Genomic DNA, 27,674 nt, shown 5'->3' with positions numbered 1-27,674 from the left:
TTAAAAGGAATCTCGTCAGCTCCAGCACTAGATGTGGAGATTGATTTTAGTTGGCTTAAGCTTAAGTCCTACACTAACTTTAGGTATGTTTTGCTTTTTATGTATATTTTGGCCATTTCATTGAGTCTCAAGAGAAATATTTGAGCTAGAGAGCCTTCTACATGCCAATAACCTAAGTGTGGCTTTACTTAGGGCTGCTCGATTATTGAAAAAATAATAATCCCGATTATTTTTGTCATCATTGAAATCACGATTATTCAAACGATTATTTGTTGCCTTTAAAAAAAGTCTAATAAAAAAAAAAACTGCTGAATATTTTCTGTTTCCTGAACAGTCATAAAAGTACAAATGATTTCATGTTTGCCCCGATTAAGGAGAGGTCTCTGTTTCACACCTGCCCCCTGCTGGCCAGCCCTCACACCTGCGCAAGCAAACTGAGCAGCGCGGCCTGATGACATCATCACACAGCGCCGTTTGTTTTTATGTCAGGCAAAAGCATGAGCCACGGCACGTAAAATGTGAAGGGAAAATAACCCCAGTGCCGTGAAATAATGCAAGTCTGCTTTGCCAGAAAAAAAATGATTAGAAAAAAAAAATTTGAAAAAAAAAAAGTAATATTTTTTCCAATTATGCTAATTTTGTAATCGTTTAGTGTAATAATCGAAATCATAATCGAATTTCGATTAATTGCACAGCCCTAGCTTTCCCCGTCACATTCTTCCATAGAACCAGACCTGTCCTCTGTCTTATACTTCTCGTGGACACATGTAAAACCACAACGGAGCCAGTTTGTTTCGTTTTTCTTTTTATTCGAGGTGCAACTGTCTAGTGCAATTGTAACGTCACATTTGTGATGGGCTTTAGGGACATGCACAAAACAATGACATACTTCCGCTAGGCATCGTTTCTCATTATTGTGTCCGACGCTTTAGCCGCCACACCGGCCACTCTTGAACACTTAATTTGTACAATTAAAAAAAGAAAGGAAAAGAAATCGACATTAGAAAAACAAAAACAAAAACAAAATATCTCTATGTATGAAACTGAATGATCTGGATGTGTTGACACTACAGTACAAGGCCGTGTTGTCGCTGCAGGAGAGACAGCATGTAAAGTGGAGGTCCAAAAACACCTCCCTGAGTCACGACATCACAGGTAGTTTATAACCTGGCAAAACCATAGATATATATACATATATTCTCACACGTAGAAGATAAATATAAAAATCAATATATGTATCTATGGTTATGCACCAGGCACTTGGCAGATTTGCGTCAGAAATTGAGCTGTCCATTAAAACAGTCTTGTTTCTTCGGTTTGTTTGTTGTTTTTTTAGAGCTCCCTAGGACATTTAATACATAAAAAAGACAACAACAAAAGTCCTAGCCCCTTCCCATTCCTAAAAAAATTCCCTGCATAAATGTTTCCATGGACCAGGGAAGAGTGTGTTTGGGTCGGGATGAGAGTTCAACAACACAAGTCCATGAGACGCAAATGATTTGGAAATGTTCACCTCATACATACAAGTCGTCTCCCGCTTTCGGACGCTCACAACACGGTCCGTAAAAAGTCCTCTGTCCTATAGAAGTTTGTCGACACGCAAAAAAAAAAAAAAAAGGTGCATAAACCACAGCACTGGGGAATAAAATAAAGTTTAAAAAAAAAAGTGTTGCTGCGTAGAGTTGTAAACTGTGCTGATGCGTAGTGCTGGGGTTGGTGGGTCGGGGGAGGGCAGAGCAGCATCGTCTCCACGAGCTCCTCGCACATAACGGAGGAGCCCGACATCTGTGGCCACGCAGAGAAAGAAAATACAAAAAAAGTTCCTGTCTGCTCTGTCCATCCCATCATCACCATGACAACGATGACGACGACACTGGGACGACTGCGATTGTCTGGAGCTGGGGGGGGGGGGGGGGGAGGTTGGACACGGACATTGCTGTAGCTCCATAAGTCCGGTCAGAAAATGTGCAACATAAGAAAGTGGTCGGTCCTGCGGTCGGTCCTGTGGTCCTGCGGTCGGTCCTGCGGTCAGCGTAGGTCTGGGTGGTCGATTCACAGTATGGCAGGACTTCCCCTCCGCTCTCCCCTCCTCATAGTGGCCTCTGGCTTCCAGTGTGTTCACGCCGACATGTTCTGAGAGGGTGGCAGAGCCGCCTGTGTCCCGGTGGAGCCCACCGCGGGCTGGCCGGGGCCCGTGGGTGAGCCCCCGGTCTGCACCTGGGCCTGGAACTGGGCCATCTGCTCCGGGCTGGCCAGGGTCTTGAGGAGGGTGTTCTCCTGCTCCAGCTGGGAGTTCCGCTCGATCAGCTCTTTGATCTGCTCCTTCAGCACCTCCACCTCCTCCCGCACCGCGTACATCAGGTGGCTCTTCACCAGGTCCTGGACACAGGGGACACAGGGGACACAGGGGTTAGTCTCAGCGAGGACAGGACAGAGGAAGACTGGGGTTCGGTATATCGTTGGGAATAAGCCCTGAGCAGCCAGATCACGGACATGAAAGAGGAGGTGTTTTGGTATTTGGAAATAATAATGGCATTAAAACACACTATCATTAGATTACACTTTGTTTGTCAGAAAATGTCACTTCCTGATTTTCAAGCGATCGCGACTTAAGCCCCTCCCAACCCTCCTCCCGCTCCCGTTTACGAAGACAAAGACCAGGCGACCCGTGCAGCTGTAGTGGATCTATGGCAAGTGTTTTCACTTTGCGAAGACAGGATTAAGCTAAGCAAGAGACGGAGACATAAGGACAACATTTCCTAAATACAAAGAGCCTCAGGAGGAGCTGTTTGGGAGAAAAGAACAGCTACTGATTCAAAAAGAACGAGATGAACAAGGGGTCCATTTTTGTTACAATGTTTTTTCTCTAAAACGCAATTTTGCATAATACCTCCCCTTTAATGTAACACATTGCAGGTGATTAGTATATTTTTTTCTATGATCTGATATTTTCATATCAGAATGAGCCGCTGCATGTGTAAAAATGACATTGATGATATTTTCAGGAAAAGAAAAACACTGAATCAGTGGAAGGTTTAAATGTTTAAATGGGGATTTTGGAAATCTTATTTAGTCTTTGAACAAGTTAAATCAGTGGTTCTCAAAATTTTCCCAAGTACAACCTATGATCAAATCAGGATTAACCAGGTCTTATAAGAATGTAATAGACCTAAACTGGACACTTTGAGGTCTAAACGAGAGAAACCCCTCACTTACATGCACAACGAAACCTATATTTTATGAAAAAGAAGTCTCTAAAATTGTCGAGGACCCATAGTACCACCTGAAGAAGCCCGTGGGGGACAGGTACCTCAGAAAAACCTTTAGAGTTCACATTAATCTTTTAAATACATCAAGAAATCTACATGTCGGGCAGGGAATTGGGCACAAAAACCTCTAAAAATAAGTCTAAACATCGCAGAGTTCCTGACTTTGTTGTCTGCAGGAGCTCATTTATGTAGAGCTTCCATAAATCTATGGGTAAACTTTCTGTGGATTACTGTGAGTAAATGTGACTTTTTCATTGTTTTATGGGTAAAGTCCAAACAGGCCCAAACCTCAACATTGGGCCTGCGGGGTTTCATTTTAAATATACATATGATCATCATAATTAATGTTGACAATAACAGTGTTTCCAACCTGTACATACTCTCCTATTGTCCAATTGGAGTGATGGGACTTTTGCCACTTAAAATGTAAATGAAATCAGGATACAATAAACGGCAAATAATGTTCAGTACAAAAGCTGGTGTTGCCCACTTTGCTATTGTGCGGTTTCTTTGTGTGCCTTAAACTACATCTGTGTAAAGAAACCTCAAAAACAGCCGGAAAATATTGTGCTCTTGTCACAAATAACTAAGACTAACTGATGCTTAAGACTCGATTTCGTCTTGAACACTGACAGTCCTTTGTCCTTTGACCGATGCTGCACAGTCGGGGGAGTCGGAGGCTGTAGTTGTAGTTCTAAAGTCTGGCCCTGCACAGGATACTGTGAGAGTCAGGTGGAAACAAAAGCCCGATAAAGCCATCTATGAAGGGGCAGTGATAAGACACGATCTACAGTGGAGCATCCTTTCAGCGGGCCGCCACCCCTCCGGCTCTGCTCTGCCCCACAAGCAGAGGGAACAAAATGTTCTGCTCCACAGTGGGAGGGGCCAATAACGCGCAAGCTATTTATACCGAGCGGAGGGGAGGCTGCTGCTTGCCTAGCAACACAGGACAGGGAGGGAGAGCAGAGAGAGGGGAGACTGAGTCCCTCCTGTCCGAACAGGAGGGAGGGGGTGAATCTTAACATGGCCCACATCATGCCACCGAGCTCGGGTATTTCGTCCTGGTCGTGACAGCGACATCGCAATGTTTTTGTCCAGTGTTAAAAGCAGCACAATGTGCATTTTACCCAACTCTGCTCCAGCTCTGATAAAACCAACAGCAGTCGCCATTTTAGTCATTCATTCATTCATTCATTCATTGCAGAGGATGGGTTTTTAACTGGTTTGAATAAGCATTTCGCTCCCCTTTTCAGTGTAAATGTAATCCTATAGCAGACACTGAGCTGGGCTAATGCCAAGGCTGAATTACAAGAGGAGCCTCAGTGATGTCGCTATGCGCATTGATCTAAAAGCAGCGCGTCAGGGTTACATAACAGCGCAGCACATACATGAACATGAGCGGCCTATTTACAAACAGCACGACACTCACCATTGCCTGTTCAATCTTGTTGTCGATGGCCACCACACTTGCGCCCGAAGAGCTGCAATAAAGACAGAAAGGCACGTTAGAAACGGTGTATAGAGAGAGCAATAGACCCAGATAACGGGAGTCTGAGCCGCTGCAAAACGAAAGCAAAAGCACAGATAAAACTGTCCGTAATAAACAAAACAAAAAACCCGCAAAGTGTCTTTGGACTTCGCTCTGAGGGAAGCGCACCGCTGCATCAACAGCGCACTGCTGTGATGGCGGAGAATGAATGAGCCCCTCTGCCCGCTCACTGTGCCCTCTGCCCGCTCACACTGTGCCCCCTGTGCCCGCTCACAGTGCCCCCTGTGCCCGCTCACACAGTGCCCCCTCTGCCCGCTCACAGGGCTCTGACACGTACCTATCAACCCGGACCGATGCGGTCTCCTTCCCGAGCACAGAGGACAAAAACGATATGGAGAAATTCCTCAGCTGACAAACACCAAGGTCCATCGCCACTGCGTAACACTGGGAGTTCATGCTATCCCGTCCATTAAAAGCCCCATAGGAAGTCCGGAAGCAGCGCACACTGGGACTCCAGCGGTACAAAAGTAAAAAAATACAGCATTCTGGGGCTGCCCAGGCGAAGCACCGCTCACAGCCGGGACACAGCACAAAGAGTGAAGCAGCAGCGGGCTGCAGCTCCGCACCGCGCGCCTCTCTCTCCACTAATCCATGAGCAAACAGCGCCAGCGCGCGCTCATTGGCGGAGAGGACGATGATCTGAATAATAGATGCGGAAGACGCGCCCCCATTGGCTGAGCGCGGCTCCTTCTCATCATGAATGCAGCATCCTGGTGCTGTACCCTGTGCAGTCCTGGGCAGGACTCAGGACATGCTTATAGGACAGAGTCCCTGAAGCTGCTTCATGTGGACAGCGCTCACAGCGACTCACACATCACACATGCAGGCCCACTGTGTGGAGCAGTGTCTCCCCCTGCTGGTCACAGTGCAGAACACACTGTAACACATGGGGCTTAAGAGCCTTCATCTCATCAGGACCATCAGCTTCATCAGCTTCATCAGCTTCACGTCAGCCTGGGATTGTTTGTGATAAAGCTAATCTTTAACATCTGTAATAACATGACTAAGTATTATCTTCTCTTGTAATGAGCTCCATGGGCTCTTAACGTCTTTGTAACGTCTTTGTAACGTCTTTGTAACGTCTGTGTCTTTGTAACGTCTGTGTAACGTCTTTGTAACGTCTTTGTAACGTCTGTGTAACGTCTTTGTAACGTCTTTGTAACGTCTGTGTAACGTCTGTGTAACGTCTGTGTCTTTGTAACGTCTTTGTAACGTCTTTGTAACGTCTGTGTAACGTCTGTGTCTTTGTAACGTCTTTGTAACGTCTTTGTAACGTCTTTGTAACGTCTTTGTAACGTCTTTGTAACGTGTCAGAAGAAATATACAAATATTATAACTTTTAGTTGCAATAATAGTAATAGGAGTAGCAATGTATAAGTAGTAGTAGTAGTAGTAGTAGTGTATAAGTATAAGTAGTAGTAGTAGTGTATAAGTATAAGTAGTAGTAGTAGTAGTGTATAAGTAGTAGTAGTAGTAGTAGTAGTGTATAAGTAGTAGTAGTAGTAGTAGTAGTGTAGTAGTAGTAGTAGTAGTAGTAGTAGTAGTGTATAAGTAGTAGTAGTAGTAGTAGTAGTGTAGTAGTAGTAGTAGTAGTGTATAAGTAGTAGTAGTAGTGTATAAGTAGTAGTAGTTTAAGAGTGGTGCGCACTGAATGGGTGCTGCTGCCGGATGCTCTCTCATCGAATGCAATTTCTCCATCTGTGAGATCAATAAAGTACCATCTTATCTTAGTAGTAGTAATGTATAAGTAGTAGTAGTAGTAGTAGTAATGTATAAGTAGTAATGTATAAGTAGTAGTAGTAGTAGTAATGTATAAGTAGTAATGTATAAGTAGTAGTAGTAGTAATGTATAAGTAGTAATGTATAAGTAGTAGTAGTAGTAGTAGTAGTGTATAAGTAGTAGTAGTAGTAGTAGTAATAGTGTATAAGTAGTAGTAGTAGTAGTAGTAGTAGTATCTAAGTAGTGGTAGCAGTAGTAGCATTAGTAGTAATAGTGTCTAAGTAGTAGTAGTTGTAGTGTATAAGTAGTAGTGTCTAAGTAGTAGTAGTAGTAGTGTATAAGTAGTAGTAGTAGTAGTGTATAAGTAGTAGTAGTTGTGTATAAGTAATAGTGTCTAAGTAGTAGTAGTAGTGTATAAGTAGTAGTGTCTAAGTAGTAGTAGTAGTAGTGTATAAGTAGTAGTGTATAAGTAGTAGTAGTGTATAAGTAGTGGTAGCAGTAGTAGCATTAGTAGTAGTAGTGTCTAAGTAGTAGTAGTGTATAAGTAGTAGTAGTAGTAGTGTATAAGTAGTAGTAGTAGTGTATAAGTAGTAGTAGTAGTGTATAAGTAGTAGTAGTAGTGTATAAGTGGTAGTAGTAGTAGTGTATAAGTAGTAGTAGTAGTGTATAAGTAGTAGTAGTAGTGTATAAGTAGTAGTAGTAGTGTCTAAGTAGTAGTAGTAGTAGTTTATAAGTAGTAGTAGTAGTAGTGTATAAGTAGTAGTAGTTGTGTATAAGTAATAGTGTCTAAGTAGTAGTAGTAGTGTATAAGTAGTAGTGTCTAAGTAGTAGTAGTAGTAGTGTATAAGTAGTAGTGTATAAGTAGTAGTAGTGTATAAGTAGTGGTAGCAGTAGTAGCATTAGTAGTAGTAGTGTCTAAGTAGTAGTAGTGTATAAGTAGTAGTAGTAGTAGTGTATAAGTAGTAGTAGTAGTGTATAAGTAGTAGTAGTAGTGTATAAGTAGTAGTAGTAGTGTATAAGTGGTAGTAGTAGTGTATAAGTAGTAGGTCACACTGTAGGGGCTCTTCTCAAACTGGATTCATGGTCTAGATATGGGCCTCCCAAAGTATGGCCTGGGGGCCAAAAGCGGCCCTAAGATCTCCCTTTGGTGGTCCTAAGTTGTCACATCACCAGAGATGGCTGAATGATTCTATAATGTTATTGTGTGACAGAGCTACATTCTGGTCACCGCTGACCCGTGGCCCTCTGTGGCCCTCTGTGGCCCTCTGTGGCCCTCTGTGGTCTTTAATGACAAAGCGTTGGACATCCCTGGTCCAGAAAGGAGCAGAGTGAGCCTGACACTGGCCCCTGTGGAGGAGACGGGCTCCGCTGTGATCAGCTCATTGAGAACATGCTGTTCTAACAGGCGAGACCACTCCCCTCCTGCACTGAGCAGTCACTACTGCCCAAAGCATCGCCATGATCACAGTGAGGGACTCGGGCCACTTAGAAGCAGACTTTAGGACAGTTTAGTTACGAGGTCCATAATCACCATTTGATTAATGACAGGCTCTAGCTTTTTGGCGGAGAGGAGAAAGATCCTTGTTTCATAGAAATTATAAGTCAAATAGTCATTCTCATCATGAAAATAAGTTCAGCTGACTACAACGAAGAGGTGCATATCTGTCCAATGTTTGATGATGATGTTTATGTAACAGCTCATAAACCTGACTGTTGCTTTTAACACTCAATCCATAGTGTGCGACAGGACGTGTGTGTGACATTACCGTGGAAAGGGGCTTGTACAGGTCTGTAGAATGAGTGTAAAGTGAGTATTCTGTGTGAACCGTGGCCAGGGACAGAACACTGAGTTCTGGGGCAGGTCTTCAGCTGCTCAGCCAGAGCTCGCTGCAGGGGAGACCTTACACACCTGCCCTCAGTATCAGATGAGTAGGACTATGACATGGACGGACTGCTCAGTGTTTTCACTGATAAACTCTGGGAGTCCTTTGTTCTACAGGTCTGTGCTGTGATGTGTTGGCTGAAGCAGAGGGGAAGGAGTTTAATAAAGTGGGTGTTATTTGTCTCAAAGTAAAACTGGACTGACTCTGGTTCTGTAGTTTGATACTCAGTAAACAGGGAATATGGGTTTAAGGTCACAGTTGGACATATCAAGTGATTGATATGGTTGGCCGAGTGTTAGCCTGACCACCATGCCAGCATATGGAATGACTGCATTCACACAATCCACCGCTCCCACATGCGTGTGCACGAGTAGAACACGATGTTCTTGAACACACCACGAATCCTTCAGGGCAGCTCAGCTCTTTTTACTCTCTGACGGGGGACTTTTTGAATCCAGGTAACAATATAAGGTCTAATTTAAAGGCACTTCAGTATGAAATCATTTTAACAACAAGCACATGTCCCACAACATGTCCCACAACACGTCCCACAACACGTCCCACAACACGTCCCACAACATGTCCCACAACACGTCCCACAACACGTCTCCACACACGAAATGAAGTACATTCCATCACAACAGCCGCTCCTACGGATACGACATGAAAACAAAAGCCTATAATGTCTTAACGACCCCCCACTGGTCCCTGACCCTCCAGCCCAGGCAGCCCCCTGCTCGCCCCAACAACAACAACCCCAGAGCGGGTTACCTCTTGAGGTGGCTCTCCAGCTCCCAGAAGAGCAGATGAACGGCCATGGCGTCCCCGCCCTGCGAGCGCCCCGTCCCTGGCAGACACTTTTCTCTCATGGATGCTCCTGTCAGGCTAATCACTCACAGCGATCGAGTTGGGCCCCCCCTCTACCCCTCAAAAACACCTCCTCCGTCCTCCTGCCCTGCGCCCTTTGGCCCCGGCCCCCTCTGCTGTCACTCGCGGGGGCTTCACATACGGGCACGGACCAGACCGGGGCACAGGCTGAAGCTGTGTACGGGGGACGGGAGGACGGGTGTGTGTACTGCACAGTGCGCGGGAGTGTGTCGAGACTCGCCGATCGCCCCGGCACCGAGTCGCCAACAAACCTATAGACTCCACGCTGATTGGGGGAGAAGTTGGAGCGCAGTGATGTCACCCACCCCCCCCCCCACACTCGCCGTTACGTAAACCGCCAGCGGAGATTAAGCCGATCGGGCCAATCGGATGAGCCATTTTTGACCACACACCCGTCATCGGTCTGCTAAGCCCCTCCCCTCTCGCCGCATCCTTCTCCCAACGCCAACGAGTCCGTCCAAACAACACCTCGCCAATATCGACAGAAATGGCTAGAAAATGTCTGTCTGCAACCCAAGCCGGAGTGACCGTTCATGGCTTTAGAGCTCGGCCGGTCCTGATCACCCATGCACACACATACACACACACACACACACACACACACACACACACACACACACACACACACACACACACACACACACACACACAGGCCTTCATCGTTCACGTGCCTCACATGGAACTCCACGCTACACCCCAGACAACACAGTCATACACAAAGCAAAGAGGGTGGACACTTTCTGAGATCCAAGTGCAAGCAATGGCGAAGCTACTGCCTCAACTTTGGATTTATTTGAAATGACAAACAGTTTACGAGGGGCGTACGTTCCCTTTGTTATCGGAAATGACCGAGATGATTAACCTCGTTAGGAAAAGGTCAAATAGAGCCCGTTCTTCTGGGTTCATTTGGCTGAATTAGTCTCAGCGCCACATGAACTGTTTTTTCGACGGGGAAAGCGCGCAACACGCCGACGCCATTTGCTCCGAGACTTGTCAAACTTGGAAAATGGAGGCGTTCTCATATTGACAACTCTGACCCGGGCCATGTCCCTAATCCATGTATCTGTACATCGTGTTCCTTTAGGTCGGGACGTCAGCGCGCATGCCCGGGCTGGAACAAAAGGGCCGCATCGCAGACGTTTACTTCCCACCAATCGCAGGCGGCGGCGGAGATCCGTGCGCCGACCTCACCCATAGGCCAGATGGGATGTTCTCATTCATTATATATATATACATCTATCTTGGGTACAGTGTGGCCCGTGCAAAGGAGGGTGACTGACCCATATATTACCTAACCTCTATAGTAAAGCCGCACATGTACACACTTAGATAACAAACCGCTGCTGATCCTCATCAAGGCAGATTAAATAAAACTCGCACTTAAGTCGGCCATTTGGCCCCGTCAGCGCCTTGAGATGTTTGCTGATCCTCTGACCAAGTCTTCCAGAAAGTGTGTGTGTGGGCACGAGACCAAATGAAGACTCGGCGAGTGAAATGTGATGCTTTTCAATGCCATTTTAACCTCCTAACTCCCGCCTTTTTCCATCATTTTTTTGTTGGGTTTTCAACTCATTTTTGTAACTTTTTTGTCATTTTTTGTCACATTTGTCTTTTTTTTTTTTTATCACATTTTTGTCATTTTTTTGTCAAATTTTTGTCAAATTTTTATCAAATTTTTGTCATTTTTTTATCACATTTTTGTCAATTTTTTTTATCACATTTTTGTCATTTTTTTGTACATTTTTTGTTATTTGTCAATTTTTTATCACATTTTTGTCATTTTTTGTCACATTTTTGTCAAATTTTTTATCACATTTTCTTCATTTTCTTGTCACATTTTTGTCATTTTTTTCGTCCATTTTTGTCAATTTCTTGTGACATTTTTGCCACTTTTTCATACATTTTTCGTCACTTTTTTGTCACATTTCCATCATTGTTTCCGTCTCAGTTTTGTCGCTATTTTCACACCTTTTTTTCCAGAAGCTTTTGGACTGGGGTAAAGCCAAACTGGAGAAAATGTGCTCGGTTCAGGTGGGAGTTAAGGGGTTAACGTCTTTTTTTTCTTCCTTTGGTTTGGATGGTCAATGCCTTCATCCAAATTGAAGTTTTAAAGGTTTAGAAAAGGCAAAACTGAGAGTGTCTGATCAATTATCAAAATGATCATCAGCCATTCTAGATTCTGGATTTATGTTGGACTGTGAAGGTGAAATCTTGTACTAAATGTTCAAACAGTGTATTGACCAGTGCAGTATCAGGTCGGGGGGTAATAACGTGGTGGTCGCACATCCCCGCCACACCCTCTGGAGCTTATATAAGGCGGGTGATGGCGATGCGCTGTGACGTGCCTCGGCCTGAGCACAACAATGCAAAGGTTGACCGAAGAGACTACTATAGCGAAATGGCTACTTCGATCGGATCAGAAATCTCTCTTGAACCTCCGTAAAATGCAAACTCCATTGATGAAATCATTTGGAAAGGTGAATGTGGCTTTCCGTGCGATCCTGAAACCCCTAAAAACAAATCCTTCTAAGAAATACTCTCAGCAGAAGTGACACGCTGTTCGGACCTTATGTGCTTAACTAAAACGTCCCTCGTCCAGGAGCCAAAGGGATCCGTGGAGATCTTGGCTGTGTGTGTGGTGCGTCCTGTTGGCGCGTCGTCGTGCGTTTGTGTGGATCTGCGCAGACTGGCACAATCCGGTTTTGGTAAGCTCCGTGCTCTGGCTTTTGCGAGCAAAGAGCGAAGCCTGGAGCTGGATTACACCGTTTGTGTCATTATCAAGCCTCAACTTTACATAATCAGGTCTAAAGGCGTTATATTCTGTTCAATGGACACTCGTAAAAACTAGTGAAAAAACGTATAAAGTACATGTGCGTGTCCTCGATCAATATTTGGATAAATGGATATAGGGCTACACAATATCCTCAAATTAGAGTTGTGGCAATATTAGATGACAGAATATATCATATCGTAATCAGCAAGACGACACAATCCATCGCAAAAAATGTATTGTGCATCTCTTGCTTACACGGCCTTTAAAAGATCTGCACGAGAACTTAGAAATGTGCAGCGTCTTGTTTAAGTCCTGAGATTCCTAGGGAGCGTCAGAGGCTGTAATAGAAAGCAAAGGCGCCATGTTAACTATCCTTACTGGGTCACTTAAAGTTCATATAGTACACACTAAGGCTGGGACTTCAACATATGAATTTTGATCACCGTATTTAATTTAGAGCTGCTCGATTATTGAAAAAATAATAATCACGATTATTTTTGTCATAATTGAAATCACGATTATTCAAACGATTATTTGTTGCCTTTAAAAAAAATCCATCAAAAAAAAGACAAAAATCCAGCAAAAAAGTGACAAAAAAAACAGCCAAAAAAGTGACAGAAATCCATGAAAAAAAGACAAAAATCCAGCAAAAAAAAGACAAAAATCCAGCAAAAAAGTGACAAAAATCCAGCAAAAAAGTGACAAAAATCCAGCAAAAAAGTGACAAAAATCCAGCAAAAAAGTGACAAAAATCCAGCAAAAAAAGTGACAAAAATCCAGCAAAAAAGTGACAAAAATCCCAAAATAAAAAAAATAAAAAAATAAAAAATGTAATTGTTTTTTTGCGATTATGCTAATTTTGTAATCGTGTACTGTTGTAATCGAAATCGTAATCGAATTTCGATTAATTGAACAGCCCTAATTTAATTACAAAGATTTAATCGCATTTTCAAAAAGTCCAGAGCCGGAACCTTGATCGTCTTGATGAGACGATAGAAAAGATCGCCGTTACACAGCAAGTGTTAGGCTCTTCATGGCAATGTTTTATGTCGCACAAACAAACTAGCTTCAAGTAGAAGTAGCGTGAATGCTAATGGGATTGTTGTCATCATTCTGTGTTACTGACTTTGCTGATCCCGTGTGAATGTCCGTACAAATTCAGAATGTGTGGGGGATGTTGGGAGAACTCGAAACACGAGTAGCACAATCATCTTGCTCTGAAAACTAACCTCAACTTACTCAATAACAAACGTTTAGTCAGACAAAGTGAAGAGTAGTTTCTAGATCCAGATTTGTGCTCGATTTGTTCAATTTTTAAAAGCAATTCCTGGGATTGTGTCATTTCTGGGACTGCCTGAAAAAGGCTGTAGTAGTGAGATGATGGTGAGCTTTTCGCACAAATACAGACATCATCACAACAGTTGGAAGCAGCACCCAAACATCTCCCTGGCGCTGGCTCTTCAGGGTGAATGTAGTGTGCAGAGCCAGGGACGTAACAATGGCTTATGTAAGAGCCATACGGAGCATGAGAAAGAGCCGCAGGAGAGACCGGGGAGAGGGGGACACCTGCTGGGAGTCGAGACGGCATTATAGTCGTGTTTCTTTTAATGGAGGCAAAAATAGTACGCCGACGTCTAAACGGCTAGGATTTCTGGGACTCGATGACAATGAACCAATGGAGATTTTGAAATGTATAGTGAAGTTTTCATTCACATAAAAGCATTTGCACCAAGCATGGCATCCTAAAAAATAAATATAAAAAGGAGAATAACATTTTGAAGGGTTGCACATACACCAGCATGTCTACTAAGTTGATCCCAAGAGTCCAGACTAAAGTCCAGGGCCTTTTCTGGTTTGTCATTTGCCCATTTTGTGACCCAAAGCACCAGAAGACTTCAAATCAATGTTTTTGAGAAGCGCTTTTAGTTTAAGTATTCGAGCAGTAGCGTTTTGTTTTAGTTGTAACTGTTTCTACATTCCTTTGACTGAGACCTGTCGAAAGACCTTCGCAATCATCAAGCTTGCTCCAGACAAAATGGCATCAAGGTCCTCAAAGAACAAGAATCACAAATGCTCCTCTTCCAAAGTACTGACGCTGTGTCCTGTGCGTCACGAGTTGCCGTCTGCTCCCGTAGTCTCACGCCGTCAGTAAACACAGCCCCGGCAGTACTCGCAGTACCTCTCAGCGGGTGTGGAGAAATAAAGCTCCGGACTGACACTGCGCTCCCCACCCGACAGCGGCTCCAGTGTCCAGAGACAAACAAACATTCACCGGCTGAGGCCACCACCTCCGGCGCGGCACACAAATGTTTGCCTTTGCAGACCGTGACTGTGCATCTTTTCAGTTCAAAAAAGGTTCCCAGAAATGCATTCCCGGGTCCCGCTGTCAGAGGGTTACGTCTATAGGGGGGCATGTGGAGAAAACGGTTCCAATATGAATCTAAGGAGACTTTCCGACTGGTGGTACTTGGGTTTGTTCAGGTACTTGAGGTTATGCCTGACATTTGTTGTGCATCGAAGGAGTTCTCGCTTAGGGCTGCTCGATTATTGAAAAAATAATAATCACGATTATTTTTGTCATAATTGAAATCACGATTATTCAAACGATTATTTGTTGCCTTTAAAAAAATCCATCAAAAAAGTGACAAAAATCCATCAAAAAAAAAGACAAAAAAACATCAAAAAAACGACAAAAAAACATCAAAAAAATGACAAAAAAACATCAAAAAATGACAAAAAAACATCAAAAAAAATGATAAAAATCAATCAAAAAAAGATAAAAATCCATCAAAAAAGTGACAAAAATCCATCAAAAAAACGTCAAAAAACATCAAAAAAACGACAAAAAAACATCAAAAAAATGACAAAAAAACATCAAAAAATGACAAAAAAACAGCAAAAAAATGATAAAAATCCATCAAAAAAGTGACAAAAATCCATCAAAAAAACGACAAAAATCCATCAAAAAAAAAAGACAAAAAAACATCAAAAAAATGACAAAAAAACATCAAAAAAAGACAAAAATCCATCAAAAAAAATGACAAAAAAAACATCAAAAAAATGACAAAAATCCAGCAAAAAAGTGACAAAAATTAAAAATTAGAAGAAAAAAAAAACGTGAAAAAAAAATTGATTTTTTTTTTTTAAATAAAAAAACAAAAAATTGAAAAAATATATTATAATCGATTTTTTGCGATTATGCTAATTTTGTAATCGTTTATTGTTGTAATCGAAATCGTAATCGAATTTCGATTAATTGCACAGCCCTATTCTCGCTGGATTCGATCTATTTCTTTGGACCCCTTTAGGCCTGATGGTGCTAAGATTACAAAAGATATTTGTCATCTCAGCCAGTCGTTGAACGTTTATGTGTGGAAGTGGAAAGGAGGAGGATTTGCCAGAAGGTGAAATTCCGACGTGGAATTGACTGTGTGAGAAAAGAACAGAGCACGTGAACCAAAACAAATCAGTATCGACGAGTTCCAACAAGAAAAGGTGGGCCTTCCAACTCATTCAGAACGCCAGGACGAGAGATTGAGTGCACAGGAATGACGCGAGATGACATTTTGATTGAGGTTTTTTTAAGGGTTTGTCAGATTCCATTAACACGGGAATCATCAAATCCTTTTACATTGCGTTACTCATATTTCTATCACAAAGCAGAAGGTGATCATTACGATGTCACATACTGCGTTTGGCGACTGACAAGGCTGTTGACAAGACAGTTTGAGACTTTAAAGGCTTAAGGTGGTGCCAGTATCGTTCAGTTACACCCCAAAACCATAAAGAGCGTGTTTTTGCAAAGCTGCCTTACAGGCCCTTCCACCAAACGCACGCACAGTCTGGAGTTTAAGGAGGCCTGGAGAGGTGTTACAGTTAGCATGACCTTCAGCAACTTGATACGAGCAATCGGGGCAGTTAAAAATTAGTGACACCAATAAACGTTACTTGTATCTGTCACATAATAATCATAAAAAATACAAAATTCTATATCTTTCTATCAAAATCACTTAATGCATCATTATATTTCATCCTTAATCTTTGAAATAGTATTATTTTCATTTGCAAATTAAAACACATTTTAGTATATTTTATGCAAATATGCTAAATGCCATATTTTTATTATTATTTTTGTCATTGCTTCTGAAAACGTAAGAAAAATCCTGGCTCCGATGAATGAGATGACTTTCTTTGTTCTTTGATAGATTTTTTTAATGATATACCATACACAAGTTAGCATTTTCTTCCTCTATTCCTAGTGTCGCACCATATGACATGACGTCGCACCATAATATATTATAATATATAATATATTTTTATCATCTTCAACCCAGTCAGGGCACTTTGATCGTAGCCGACCCGAATGTGTTCCGAAAATGGTTTCCATTGGCATTTTTATTGAGCGTAATCTTGGAGTTTCGATCTCTTCTAACATGTTTCTTAATTCATTTAGCAGTTACTTCTGTCTAATGTAATTCTTCTGAACTTGGTAAAAAATGTATCCCATCTACATATTTATTGCACTCGAATGGAAATCCCAATTTTACTGGTCGCAATTAACACATCTCAAAATTAACATTATGAATGTAGTTTTCTCTTTTGATTCTTATGGCCAAAGCATAAAAACTACACTTCTTTGAAAGCAATGATTTAAATCTGTTTTACTCCTATTGTGAAAACGTCTGCATCTACTTTTAAAGCCGTTTCAGCAGCTTGTTGTTGTTTTACTAAGTGACAGTGTTGCTCCCTGACAGTTGACAGATGTATTTATAAAGCACTTTCAGTGAAGAACTGGGATGTTAAGAAATGTGTGAGAAAAGTTAAGAAAGTTTGAACCCAATTAACTACAGGAATAGGGTCTTTAAGTGGACATGGGGAGAGTGACCTGGATTTTGTGTTGCCCTAATGAAGTGGAAATAGTAAAAAAGTCACTCATTGCCTCTTTTTCAGATCAGAAAAGTACACTTGTATATAAGAACTCTAGGAACACAAGGATTTTTTATACCGGCAGCACAAAGTCTCGTATCATGCTTTTTACTGCAATTTCCATGCCAAAATAAGCGTAAATCTGGCAATTAAATGTGTTTTTATGTGATGTATTTTTGATGAATACTTGGAACTGCGCCTGCACATGCATCGCGTGTTGCAGTAGCACATCCCGCTTGATTTCATAGGTCAGTGAATCTCTGAGACGTGAAGGCTTACGTAAACTGCTGTCTGTCATGGGGACTATCCGTGAGACGAGGCTGCCCTCTAGCGGCGGCTCGGGAGGATGAACTCTTCAACATCCATATCCAGCACTGAATAATTTCTCAGCCTCGGGGTGTGTCTGTCGCTCAGTGTGTTTAAGGGATGAAATAGTGCCTGTGGAACCCCCACCGAGCAGGGTTTACGTAAGCCAGGAGTTGAGCAAGACGGCGAGAGCGGAGCCGTGGATTCTGAGACCGAGGAGACAGTTGGTGAGAGGAGGGCGGGACTTACATAAGGAAAGGAGCGTATAGGGGTGTGCAGGTGACGTTACAGCATTCTATAGAGCCCATAGACTAATATCAAGGCCAGAAGTGTATGAAAGAATTTACTCATATACTACATATCTATTTATTGTTGGACGAGGTTTATGGCTATTTAGTTTATTATGTATTGGATCTTATCAAGTAGAACCTTCGATATACCTTTGATTGAAACAACAAATGAAGTGAAATGCAAACATGTGGATTCAGTGTCACTTTCTGTCAGGTGTTCACACTGTCATGACTTTGTCCTAAAGCCAAAAGCAAAACAAAATTCGGGTTGTTGAGCAGCACTTTATTCTACAAAGGCTTTCCAGTAATGCCCTCTACAGCTTTAATGTCAGCCAATTCTATTATTGTGTTTCCGTGAAGCCCCTGTGAGTGTCTAGAAAAGTGCTATACAAATAAAGTGTATTATTATCATAAGCAGGGCATCCGGTGCCGACTGTTGCCCAATAACCGTCCGAGGCATCTGCGACTGAAGGGCTTCAAGGGCCTCGTCTCCTCGAACGCCACAGAACTGTCTGAGTGGACTTTACAAAAGAGCAACAATCCCGGGACAAAAAGATGGAAGAAAGTTTGATTCTCTGAAGAACAAAAAGGAAAAACGTTACTGGCATCACAAGCAGATCCACCTGAGATGTTTTCTACGCGCCACAGAGAGGGGGCGCCATGATCTGGGCTGCTCCCATTTCTTCTTGTTGCATATTGAAGTTCTTCTCGGAACCTTACCGTGCAAAATGTGAATTTTTGCCATCTTTCTGGTCAACTTGGGACCGTTTTTTCCATTCATTTTCATCTTTCTGAAGGAACTTGTCAGCTGCACATTTACGCAGACTGTAAGAGTAAAAATCTTTCACTCAAGTCAGAGTTCTGTCACTTCGAAACGCTTACATCAGAAAGTGACTCAGTGCCCACCAAACTTAATCCAAACTCATTTTCTAGCATCAGTTTGTCATAGTGATGGCACAATCTTATAAATGATTGCTTCATAACACAGCGGTGCGACTGTTGTCAGGCGAAAGGACTTTAAGCCATGATTAATGTGGCAGATTTATGGAGCCGGTGACTAACAAACACTGATGAGGGAAAACATTCTGTGGACTTTGTTTGGAGATTTGGTTCAAACACTGCACTGCTCCCATTCGGTCTTAAAGGTGCCGCACCTCTTTGTTCACAAACAATGAAAGAAAGAAGAAGTTGTGTCCAAACTTCACAGTACAATTCTTCACGTGAATGAATTTATAAACATGACTTTCACGGTCATTGATACAGTAATGCTAACAAAAGCTAGCCTGCACGTTCCCAAGCAACAAAAATGCTTTATCACTGCACGGACAGTCATGATTCTTGGCAGATTAATCAATAACCAAATTATTTGTTAGTTGCAGCCCTAATACACTGTTATGGTGTATTAAAGCTTTAGAATGTTATAAATTCATTGTTACCATGGAAATCCGCCATGTTAGTACCTTTTCCAAAGACTAATATTAGCTAAAAACACTTAAAAAAGTGAACAGGATCTGCCTGCAGTAAATTAATCTCAATATAACGCCTTTCGTACACTCCACTATCCTTAAAGGGACACGGCATAACTTTTGGACTGTACTGTTGCCATTAGTGCAAAACATGCTCCTATTGACCAGCTCGATACAGAAAATACTATTACTGCAGGGAATAATCAAAGAATGGATATGGATGAGGACCTAATCTGTTTTAATCTCAAATTCTACTGACTTTAGTCACATCTCCATGGAGACGAGCTGGAGACGCACCCACTCCCGGTAAAGATACAGCCATGTCTTAGATAACCTGAGCCGGTCACAGCAAACACACACGTTTGTTTGTACATATGTAGGTATTTTTCCAATGATGAAATGATCTATCATAAAATAAATGCAAGTATTTCAATTTTATTTAGAAGTCAAATTCTACGCGGTGTGCCTTTAAGGTTAGTATTACGTAAATGTGCAGATCTTCCACACATTATTGTTCGGTTTTCTGGTTCTAGATGAAAAATGTTTCAGTATAGGTATCGGGGAAAAAGTATCGTTCAGGTATCGGTATCGAAAACAGTAGTAAAGCAGAATAAAATGGGTGGATGGATGCTAGCACCTTGTCAGCTCACTCTAACTTTGCATGAGTTGAAACCCATGGATAGGGAACGACACATGGCCAAGGGTTTTGTGTAAACATTCTTTTCTTCTGTGCTCACACATAGTCTGTATCACTGCACTGACTTGTTTTCATGAATTTTTCATATAGTTACAATCAGACCTGCGGTTGTTTTGTCGTTTCATTGTGAGAAATCCTGCATGAAATACTTGTCACTTAGGGATCTCTAAAGAGGAGGAAAAAAAGGTGAAACTTTCCGTGGGCCTTGTCGGGCTCCTGTTCTTTGTCGGACATAAACCCGTTTGTGATGGAAGCCAGAAAGTGGATGAGCCGTGTGAGCCCACGCAATGTTTTCCGCCATAAACGTAGCCAGACAGGCGTTTCCTATTAGCGCAACACGATTAGCCGAAGCCAGCTGGGCCAGTCGGAGCGCTGGGTCGGAGTTTTCATCTGGCAGCGGGATTTCGAGGAGGAAGAATGTTGGTTTGTATGAAGAGAAAACACCACAGACAAATATTGCTCACAAAAGACGAAGCTCGGTTATTTACATTTTTGGGGAAGGTTTAAACATGCCTAAATCAACACAATCTGTATCAACTATTCGCAGAGATTGGTCACTTTTATTACTTTTATATTTTCAGAGGGATTTGTTGATAGCATTGACTTGAAAAGCGCTTCAACTTAGCACCTTCTCCTTCCTTATGAACGCACTCCTTTGACAGCTTTGGCCCGGCTCCAGCTCCGGCTCCGGCCTGCAGGCTTCACTTTCACTTCAACATGGATTCATTCCAGTGATTTATATCCGAGAGCTCGCAGCGTTTATTCATCTAACTGATAAGAGCGAGAGGTGACAGGTCGTGCACACCCACCAGCTGTACTTCTATGCACACACCGACGGTAAAGCAGTGAAGCGCCGCACCTGCAGGGCCACCAGTAAAGTCAAAGAGGAATTATTATGTAACTGAAGCTGACAACCTGTAGACTCCAGTCCCAACGCACCAACACACTGGCAAAAGGCTTGAGCAAACTATAGGGATGCACCGATCCGATACTGGGATTGGATATCGGAGCCAATACTGGAAAAAAATATGGGCTTGGGTATTGATACCGAATATCTGATACCGGTTTAGGCTCTCACCTTTATATAAACAAACTTAATCTCAGTGAAAGGACATGCTGTACCTCATTGTGAAGCTCTGAACAACTCTGAAACGGAGATAGTTTTACTCTGCGTACTTTTAAAGGGGGGGTATTATGCAAAATGGACTTTTTCAAGCTTTACATAATGTTATTATGTCATTCCCTTAAAAACATGCCTGAAGTGTTGCCTTGGCACATTCACGTATTTTTGAGTAATCTGTAAAAACTCTGATGGCGGCCATTTTAGGGATAGGTTTGCCTGAGTCCTCCTAGGAACGCCCCCACCTCCTGGAGACGCCTCCGAGCTTTGGTCACCAGCCGAGTAACCAACCACTGCTCCTCAGTAGAACCCCCTCCCCACTGATGCCACAGACAGCGTGTGGAGGGGGCGTGTCTGAAAGAGTCAGAGGTTCTTAAAGAGACAGAGGCCTATTTCAAGACATTCACTACAGCCATTTTGAGAGAGACATTTTATACAAGGCAGTTATTCTAATTTACTGCATTTACAGACCAACAGAAGGTTTCGTCATCATTGTAGTGTGATATAGACTGGTGCTATGTGACTGAAAAAAGCATAATACCCCCTCTTTAATAGCCGTATGCTAATGCTAGTGTCAACGAAGACAGAAACGATGACTGGGTCAAACATTAAGTAATAAAATCGGTTTGTAATTTAGTTTATGTGAATATGTTGTTTATATTAATGGATATTTGATCGTAGAAAAGTCCAGTGATCCTCATTTAATGTTTTTCCATTACACTTTGTTAATAGAAACCCGCTCCATATGAAACAGATAAAAGAGGACCATTCACTGTCACAAAAGCCTTGTGTTGATGCTCAAACCCCCAGTATTGGTATGAAAAGTTGGATCGAATGCAAACAAGGGCACAGTTTACACGGCGACAAAATTGGACGTATGTTTCTTTTGCACAACAATGCATATCGTATTGTCTGACACCCGGCCTCACAAAAACTCTGGAGGTGGTAGCTTCATGTCTCAGCGGGAGGCCGTTCTCAGCCTGAACACTGATTGGCTGCCCCACAAGCTTATTATATTGTGTTGTGAAGCTTCTCACATTAATATTTAGTCACAGAACGGTCTGTAAATAATTTGCATGGACTTACTTTTACTTTAGAAAGCTCCAGAAAAGCCATATTCATCCCAGAAAGCATAAACAAATAAGCTGTCTTCCTCTGTACTCGCGGCGCATATAGCATATAGCATATAGCATATAGCATATAGCATATAGCATATAGCATATAGCATATAGCTGGGGTAGGCAAGTTTGCGTCACGAAGGGCTGATTTTCATCATAGCCAAAACACCAGGGGCCGAACCTCACTATTGTAGCCTAAAGTTAAGAACCATTTTCTGCAAATGCCAATGTTTTACATCAGTGGTTCTAAAGCGGTCCGGCTCCGAGACCCGCCATTACCTTAATGACAAAGTGTGACCCAAATAAAACTGTCATTTGTCATATATCGTATAAAATATTGCATTCACCACACGTTTTTATTGAACAAGCCGTAGATTTGCTTTGAAGACTGAAATTATGATCAAAACAACCCAATAATACTCATTTTAACAGAGTCCAGTGTGTTTCCGTGCAGTTTTAGATAAGATAAGATAAGATAAGATAAGATAAGATGATACTTTATTGATCTCACAGATGGAGAAATTGCATAAAATTGCATAAGATGGAAAATGTTGAAAAAAGTTCCCTGTAGACTCGCGACCCACTTTTGAGTCCCGACCCACCAGTTGAGAATCACTGTTTTACATTATATATGACCAAGTGGGATGTTCTCCAAAGACATTTAAAAAAAAATTTTTTAGTGTACTTTAACAGGTATTTGATCCCTTATATTTCTCAAAATCATATTGGGGGCCAGAGGCTCTGTGCTTAAGGGCCGGATTTGGCCCCCGGGCCTGACGTTGCCTACCCCTGGCATTTAGCGTATATAGCATTTTCTGGACAAAGATGATCCCTGCACTTCCAGTGGTTTTGTTGGCACGTCCTTGTTTTCATATAAGAGCAGATCGAGAGAGGAAGCTGCTGCGTTTTCCTTGACACTATTGCCGTGTAAACAGCACCTCGCTGAATCAGCAGAATCAAGGGTGCAGCTGACTATTCAGGAGGTGATCAACATCAAACAGATGATTCATCAGCCAGCCCTTCCCAAAGTCCAGTGCGTCACGGCCCCGCAGCATTATGAATTCACCCTTTTCAAAGACATCACGACAATCAGGACACTGCGGACAAAGCTGAAACGGATCACACAAAACGAGTCTTATCGACGCATTCTCGATGGAACGCAAATAAATAAGAAGCGCATTAACATGAGGTTCAACTCCAGTTGCACTTGGGGAAAAACCAGGGTGAGGCCGACGAACACTCCCAGGCCTGTAGGCATCTCCGTCCTGCCCAACCTGAGCACTCCACAGAGCAGAGTTCGGGGGAGAGGACGTGCGTTTGGATCAAGAATCAAAAAGACGTATCATTCATGTACTGGCTTGAAACTAGCAGTGGTGGTCAAAGTGCTTTTTAACAGAATTGTGGTCAGAGCGCTGGCAGTCACTGTCCTGTCAGTCTGCCCCAGGGGAACGATACGTGGCTTATCACCAGCGGCTGTGGAGGGAATGATAAATCCCCTTTCTTTGTGTGAAGTGGGCGACTTAAATGTCATGTGAAAAGCACTATAAATAAGATTCCCTTCCCGTTTTCTGATTTTTCAGTCTTTAACAGGGTCATATTTCTCTGGATATGGTTTGATGCAGTGATTAGAAGGACAGACTGGGCTGAATGGGTCGGCCGCTGCTGAGTCACAGGCTCGTGGTGACTCAGCAAACCCACAAGGCCTGTCCAGTCCGGTCCCTCTCCTGCTCCGTCTGAGTGTAACCTCCACGCAGCGGAGAGGGGCGACACGCGACACCCGCTCGGCCCCAGAGCGCATGAAACCGGAGAGGTGTTTCTGCGACGGGCGCATACTCTGGCAGGACACCCCTGACGCCGGGTGAACAGCGGTGACGTAACAATGCCAGGCTGGAGGAATTACAGCCGACAGACATGAACTACTGCAATCCCTTTAATCCACTCCAGCGAGCGTTCAATACAAGGCTATGACATCAACGGCATAACTCCAGCTAAACCAGACTCTCACTGCAGGACTAATGCCATAATATAATAACCCGTCTACTCACTGAAGGGAACAATGTTTAAAAAAACGCTCACAAACATCGAGAGCAGACTTGTGACACTGTGTAGCATTTTGACAAAACCTGCAAATCGACAGTTCGGATATTTACAAATAATACGTCATAAAATGGTTTCTATTATAGATAAAGAGCTATATTTTTAAGGGGAGGTGCAATAAACGACATGTATAACCTTGATATGTCGACATGGAGGTTGTGTTACTTCCTCACAGTGACAAGAGCGACACAAATATTTACTGTTGCTAAGTGAAAAAGAAATTCCTAAAAGTCAAACGTCTTCCATGAGAGACTTAAGTAAATGTGAATCAACTTGCCACCACTGTTGTGCTAGTGTGTGCTCACCTATCGTCCTCTCCGTCGGCAGGCTGACTCCGGAGCCCCGCGGCCGCAGCCATGAGAGCACTGGCCTGGGCAGATATCCCCATGTGGCCCCCTTCCACCGAGCCCTCTGTCCCAGCTGAACCCGGGATCCCCAGCCTTGGCAGAGCCAGCAGGCCCTGGTGCTGGAACAGCAGTCTGTGGGCATCCTCCAGATGGGAGCTCCTTCCTGGGGAGGCGCTGAGACCGGCCATGGGGGCCAGGAGGGGCTGCAGGTCGGCCTGGAGAGCGGTCAGTGGCATGGCCCCATAAGGTGCCGCTGGGCCCGGCAGGGTTACAGGCAGGACCGGTGGCTGAGGTTGAGATGGCATTCGAGCTGGGGGCAAAACGGCCTGTGTTGTGGGGGCTACATGAGTGGGGGCACCCTGGCTGGGAGGCCCCAGCTTCTGGGTGAGGCCAGCAGCAGGCTGTCCTGGGAGTTGCTGGGTCAGGCCGACGGGGGGCTGCACTGGGAGCTGCTGGGTGAGGCCGGCAGGGGGCTGGGTAACGGAGGTTGGAGCGATGGGGACTGGTGTAGACATGTGAGGCAGAGGAGGTTGGACTTGGGTTTGGAAAGGTGCAGTCGGCTGGATGAAGTCGGGCTGCCGCACAGGTCCCTGTGCTCCCCCTGAGTGGAGCTGAGCTGGATAGGCCGCCTGAGGGTGATGGGAGTCTGCAGCATAGGGCAGCTGCTGGGGCATGATGTGCAGAGGCTGACTGACAGCCGCTGGTGCCCCGACTGCTACAGGTTTCTGTAGGTGAACCCCCATGTTGCCCTCCTGTATAGGGACATAGGACACAGGGGCTGTTTGGACCACCCCCTGCGGTGGGCTCTGCATGGCAGGGGGGCTGCTGAAGTCCTGGTGTGGCTGATAGGACTGAAGGGTGTGAGGGGCTGGTTCTGTCTCAGACATCTCCAAACCTTTAGGCACCTCTGACGCTGCCGCGTGAGGAACTTCCTTTTCATAGTATTCAGTACATGTCCATCTGCCCTTCCGAAAGGGCTCAGAGTTCGTGTCTAGTTTGACCACCCTGAAGCGGGAGCCAGTGGCAGTCTGAGTTTGGGGGGCAGACGCTTTAATGTCTCCCCCAACATTAGTGTTCAAGCCTGCAGACGCAGACAGAGGCAGCCCAGGGGCCACTGCAGTGTTCCCACTGCTGTGCAGGTGCACATCGCTAACACTAGAATGGATCCCTCCTGAAGGCTTAGTACTGTCCAACAAGGGCACTCTTTGAGACTGGGACGTTCCAACTTTGGAAACTGTAGTGGGACTTGAGCTGGCTAAGGGGGCAGTGGGCAGAGATGGCACAGAGGGGTCACCTGCAGGTATGCTGTCAGGGTGATGGGGAGGCGGAGGGTAGAAGGAAGGGTTCATAGAACCATTAACCATAGCAGCGTGTGTGTGCGGGCCCTGCGCCATGTGAGCGAGGACGTGCTCATTGGGGGACACCAGTCCTGGTGTGTCCACTCCATGTAGACTGTTTAGTGTCTCATCAGAGGAGCTCCTCCCGAGGAGCCCCGTGTCTGCGGCTCTGGGCACAGACACATCCAGGATGTCACTGGAGGACAGGTCCTCCGTGTGGGACTCATCCATATCATCGTAGCTCTCCGTGTCGTCCGCCAAACTGTTGTTTCCGCTCACGCTGATCTGGGCCGAGGTCACACTGGTGATCTGGAAGCCACTTTTCTTCTTGACCTGGGTTCCTGGAGCCTGAGACTGGTGGTGGAGAGCAGGGGATGAGGAGCCGGCCTGCGCTGAGGTGTCCTCCGCTGTGACGCTCGAAGGTCCGGCTGTGGAGGGGGCAGACGTCCCGCTGCTGCCTCTCCGGTAGTTGTAGGTGGATTTCCTGCCTCCAGTAGCGGGAGGATCCCCGGTAGAGTCCTGGTGGTGCATGGTGCCGTCAGCCGGAGACCAGTGGGACGCACACGACTGTTTTGGTCTCCCTTGTAGCCAACAAAGTTGCTAGCTAGCTTGGTCAGAAAGCAGAAGCGCGACACCACAGAGCCATAAGTGACAAGTCAGATGATCGATGTCCTTTAAAAACACCGCAGTCACGGCACAGTGTGATGTGAGCACTGTTTGATTCCACCAAATTGTTCCAGCAAAGGTGTCCAACCAAGCAGGTCAGTATTTGAGTAAAGTGTAAATTCAAAAAATAAAACAAATGCAGCTAGCTGCGGGTTAGCATGTAACGTCTGCAGCGTTAGCAGCGCCGTTAGCGCCTGTCGGCAGGTTCTGTTTAGTTCTGACTGAGTCTACAACATCCAGTAAACACTCCAAACATCAGATCAGATGCTCCTCACAGCGAACACAAACCGCCCTGCTGCCGCTGTATGTCGCAGAAATCACTGGTCGCATCCATGTCTGTGTTGGGCTCGGTGTGAGCTGAAGAAGAAGCCAGTTTGTCAGAGTTTAGTCACTCCGCAGCAGCTGCACGTGAACCCTGTCGTGTCTGCGGTGATCCATGCCTCGCCTGTCGGCCGTGTGTGCTGCCTCGGCCTCGGCCTCGTCCACGGCCCACACCGGTGCGTACGGTGGCAGTAGCCCTGGGTCTCCCGTAGATCTGACCCTGGGTGTCCGTGAGTGTAGCGGCTGTCAGCCTCAGCTCAGCCTCAGCACAGGCAGCAGGAGGGACCGAGCAGCGCTGCTGCGCATGCGCACTGGGCCGCTCCTGCTCCGCGTCATCAGGAGGGCAGTGAGGGCAGACTGCACCGCTCTGCAAGTGCACACGTAAACCAATGGTTCACCTGCTTTACCTCTGCTTTGCATTATATTACTAACACATGACTCCATTAAGACACCATAAAGTCAAGCTGTTGAACTGCTTGGTCTTTAATAGCATCCTAATGTAGCCCGTTAGCCTTGTCTCTCAACGTTTTACACAATAATATAAGCCGAATATAGGTCAAGTGTAAGAAGAGTACGTAAGCTTTTTTTATTATTATATTTCTTTCGTTAGAGTTTTCATTGTTCAGTAACAAGAATGACAAATACTGAGGGACACACACAAAACTGGAAATGTTTCATAGAAATATTTGTTTTATTTATTTTTACCAAAACGTAATGTCCTATCCAACTTTATTTATAATGCACTTTAAAAACAACATTGACCAGAGTGCAGAATTAACACAACAGCAAAAAGTCGTAATAAAAATAGGAGTACCAAGGTAAGTAAAAATACAACAAAGACAGGCAAATAAGATAAAACTATGCAAAATTGCAATAGTCAAGGAATCAAAATGTGAGGAAT

At 44.2% G+C, this 27,674-nt stretch overlaps 1 protein-coding gene across 1 annotated transcript; it reads right to left on the bottom strand.

The window, feature by feature from the left end:
* Positions 1 to 2,016: 2,016 nt before the first annotated feature.
* On the bottom strand, positions 2,017 to 27,047 carry LOC306982106 (TSC22 domain family protein 1). The gene is made up of 3 exons (XM_079581904.1): positions 24,408 to 27,047; positions 4,699 to 4,750; positions 2,017 to 2,379 (listed from the first exon to the last, which is right to left on the bottom strand). The coding sequence occupies exons 1-3, from the start codon at positions 26,315 to 26,317 to the stop codon at positions 2,119 to 2,121; spliced, it is 2,223 nt and encodes a 740-aa protein (XP_079438030.1). The 5' UTR covers positions 26,318 to 27,047; the 3' UTR covers positions 2,017 to 2,118.
* Between the last annotated feature and the right edge of the window lie 627 nt (positions 27,048 to 27,674).

The sequence above is a fragment of the Gobius niger genome (genome assembly GCF_951799975.1).
Source record: "Gobius niger genome assembly, chromosome: 23".
NCBI lineage: Eukaryota > Metazoa > Chordata > Actinopteri > Gobiiformes > Gobiidae > Gobius > Gobius niger.
The sequence above is the reverse complement of the archived record's forward strand: the minus strand, read 5'-3'. Positions and strand labels throughout refer to the sequence as shown.

What these genes read in the sequence shown, in the direction of transcription:
- LOC306982106 (XM_079581904.1), bottom strand. Translation starts at nt 26,317, where the DNA reads ATGCACCACCAGGACTCTACCGGGGATCCTCCCGCTACTGGAGGCAGG. An exon ending in GCCGACGGAGAGGACGATAG is followed by an intron (nt 4,751 to 24,407) that starts GTGAGCACACAC and finishes TCTTTATTGCAG; the next exon opens with CTCTTCGGGCGCAAGTGTGG. An exon ending in ACAAGATTGAACAGGCAATG is followed by an intron (nt 2,380 to 4,698) that starts GTGAGTGTCGTG and finishes CCCTGTGTCCAG; the next exon opens with GACCTGGTGAAGAGCCACCT.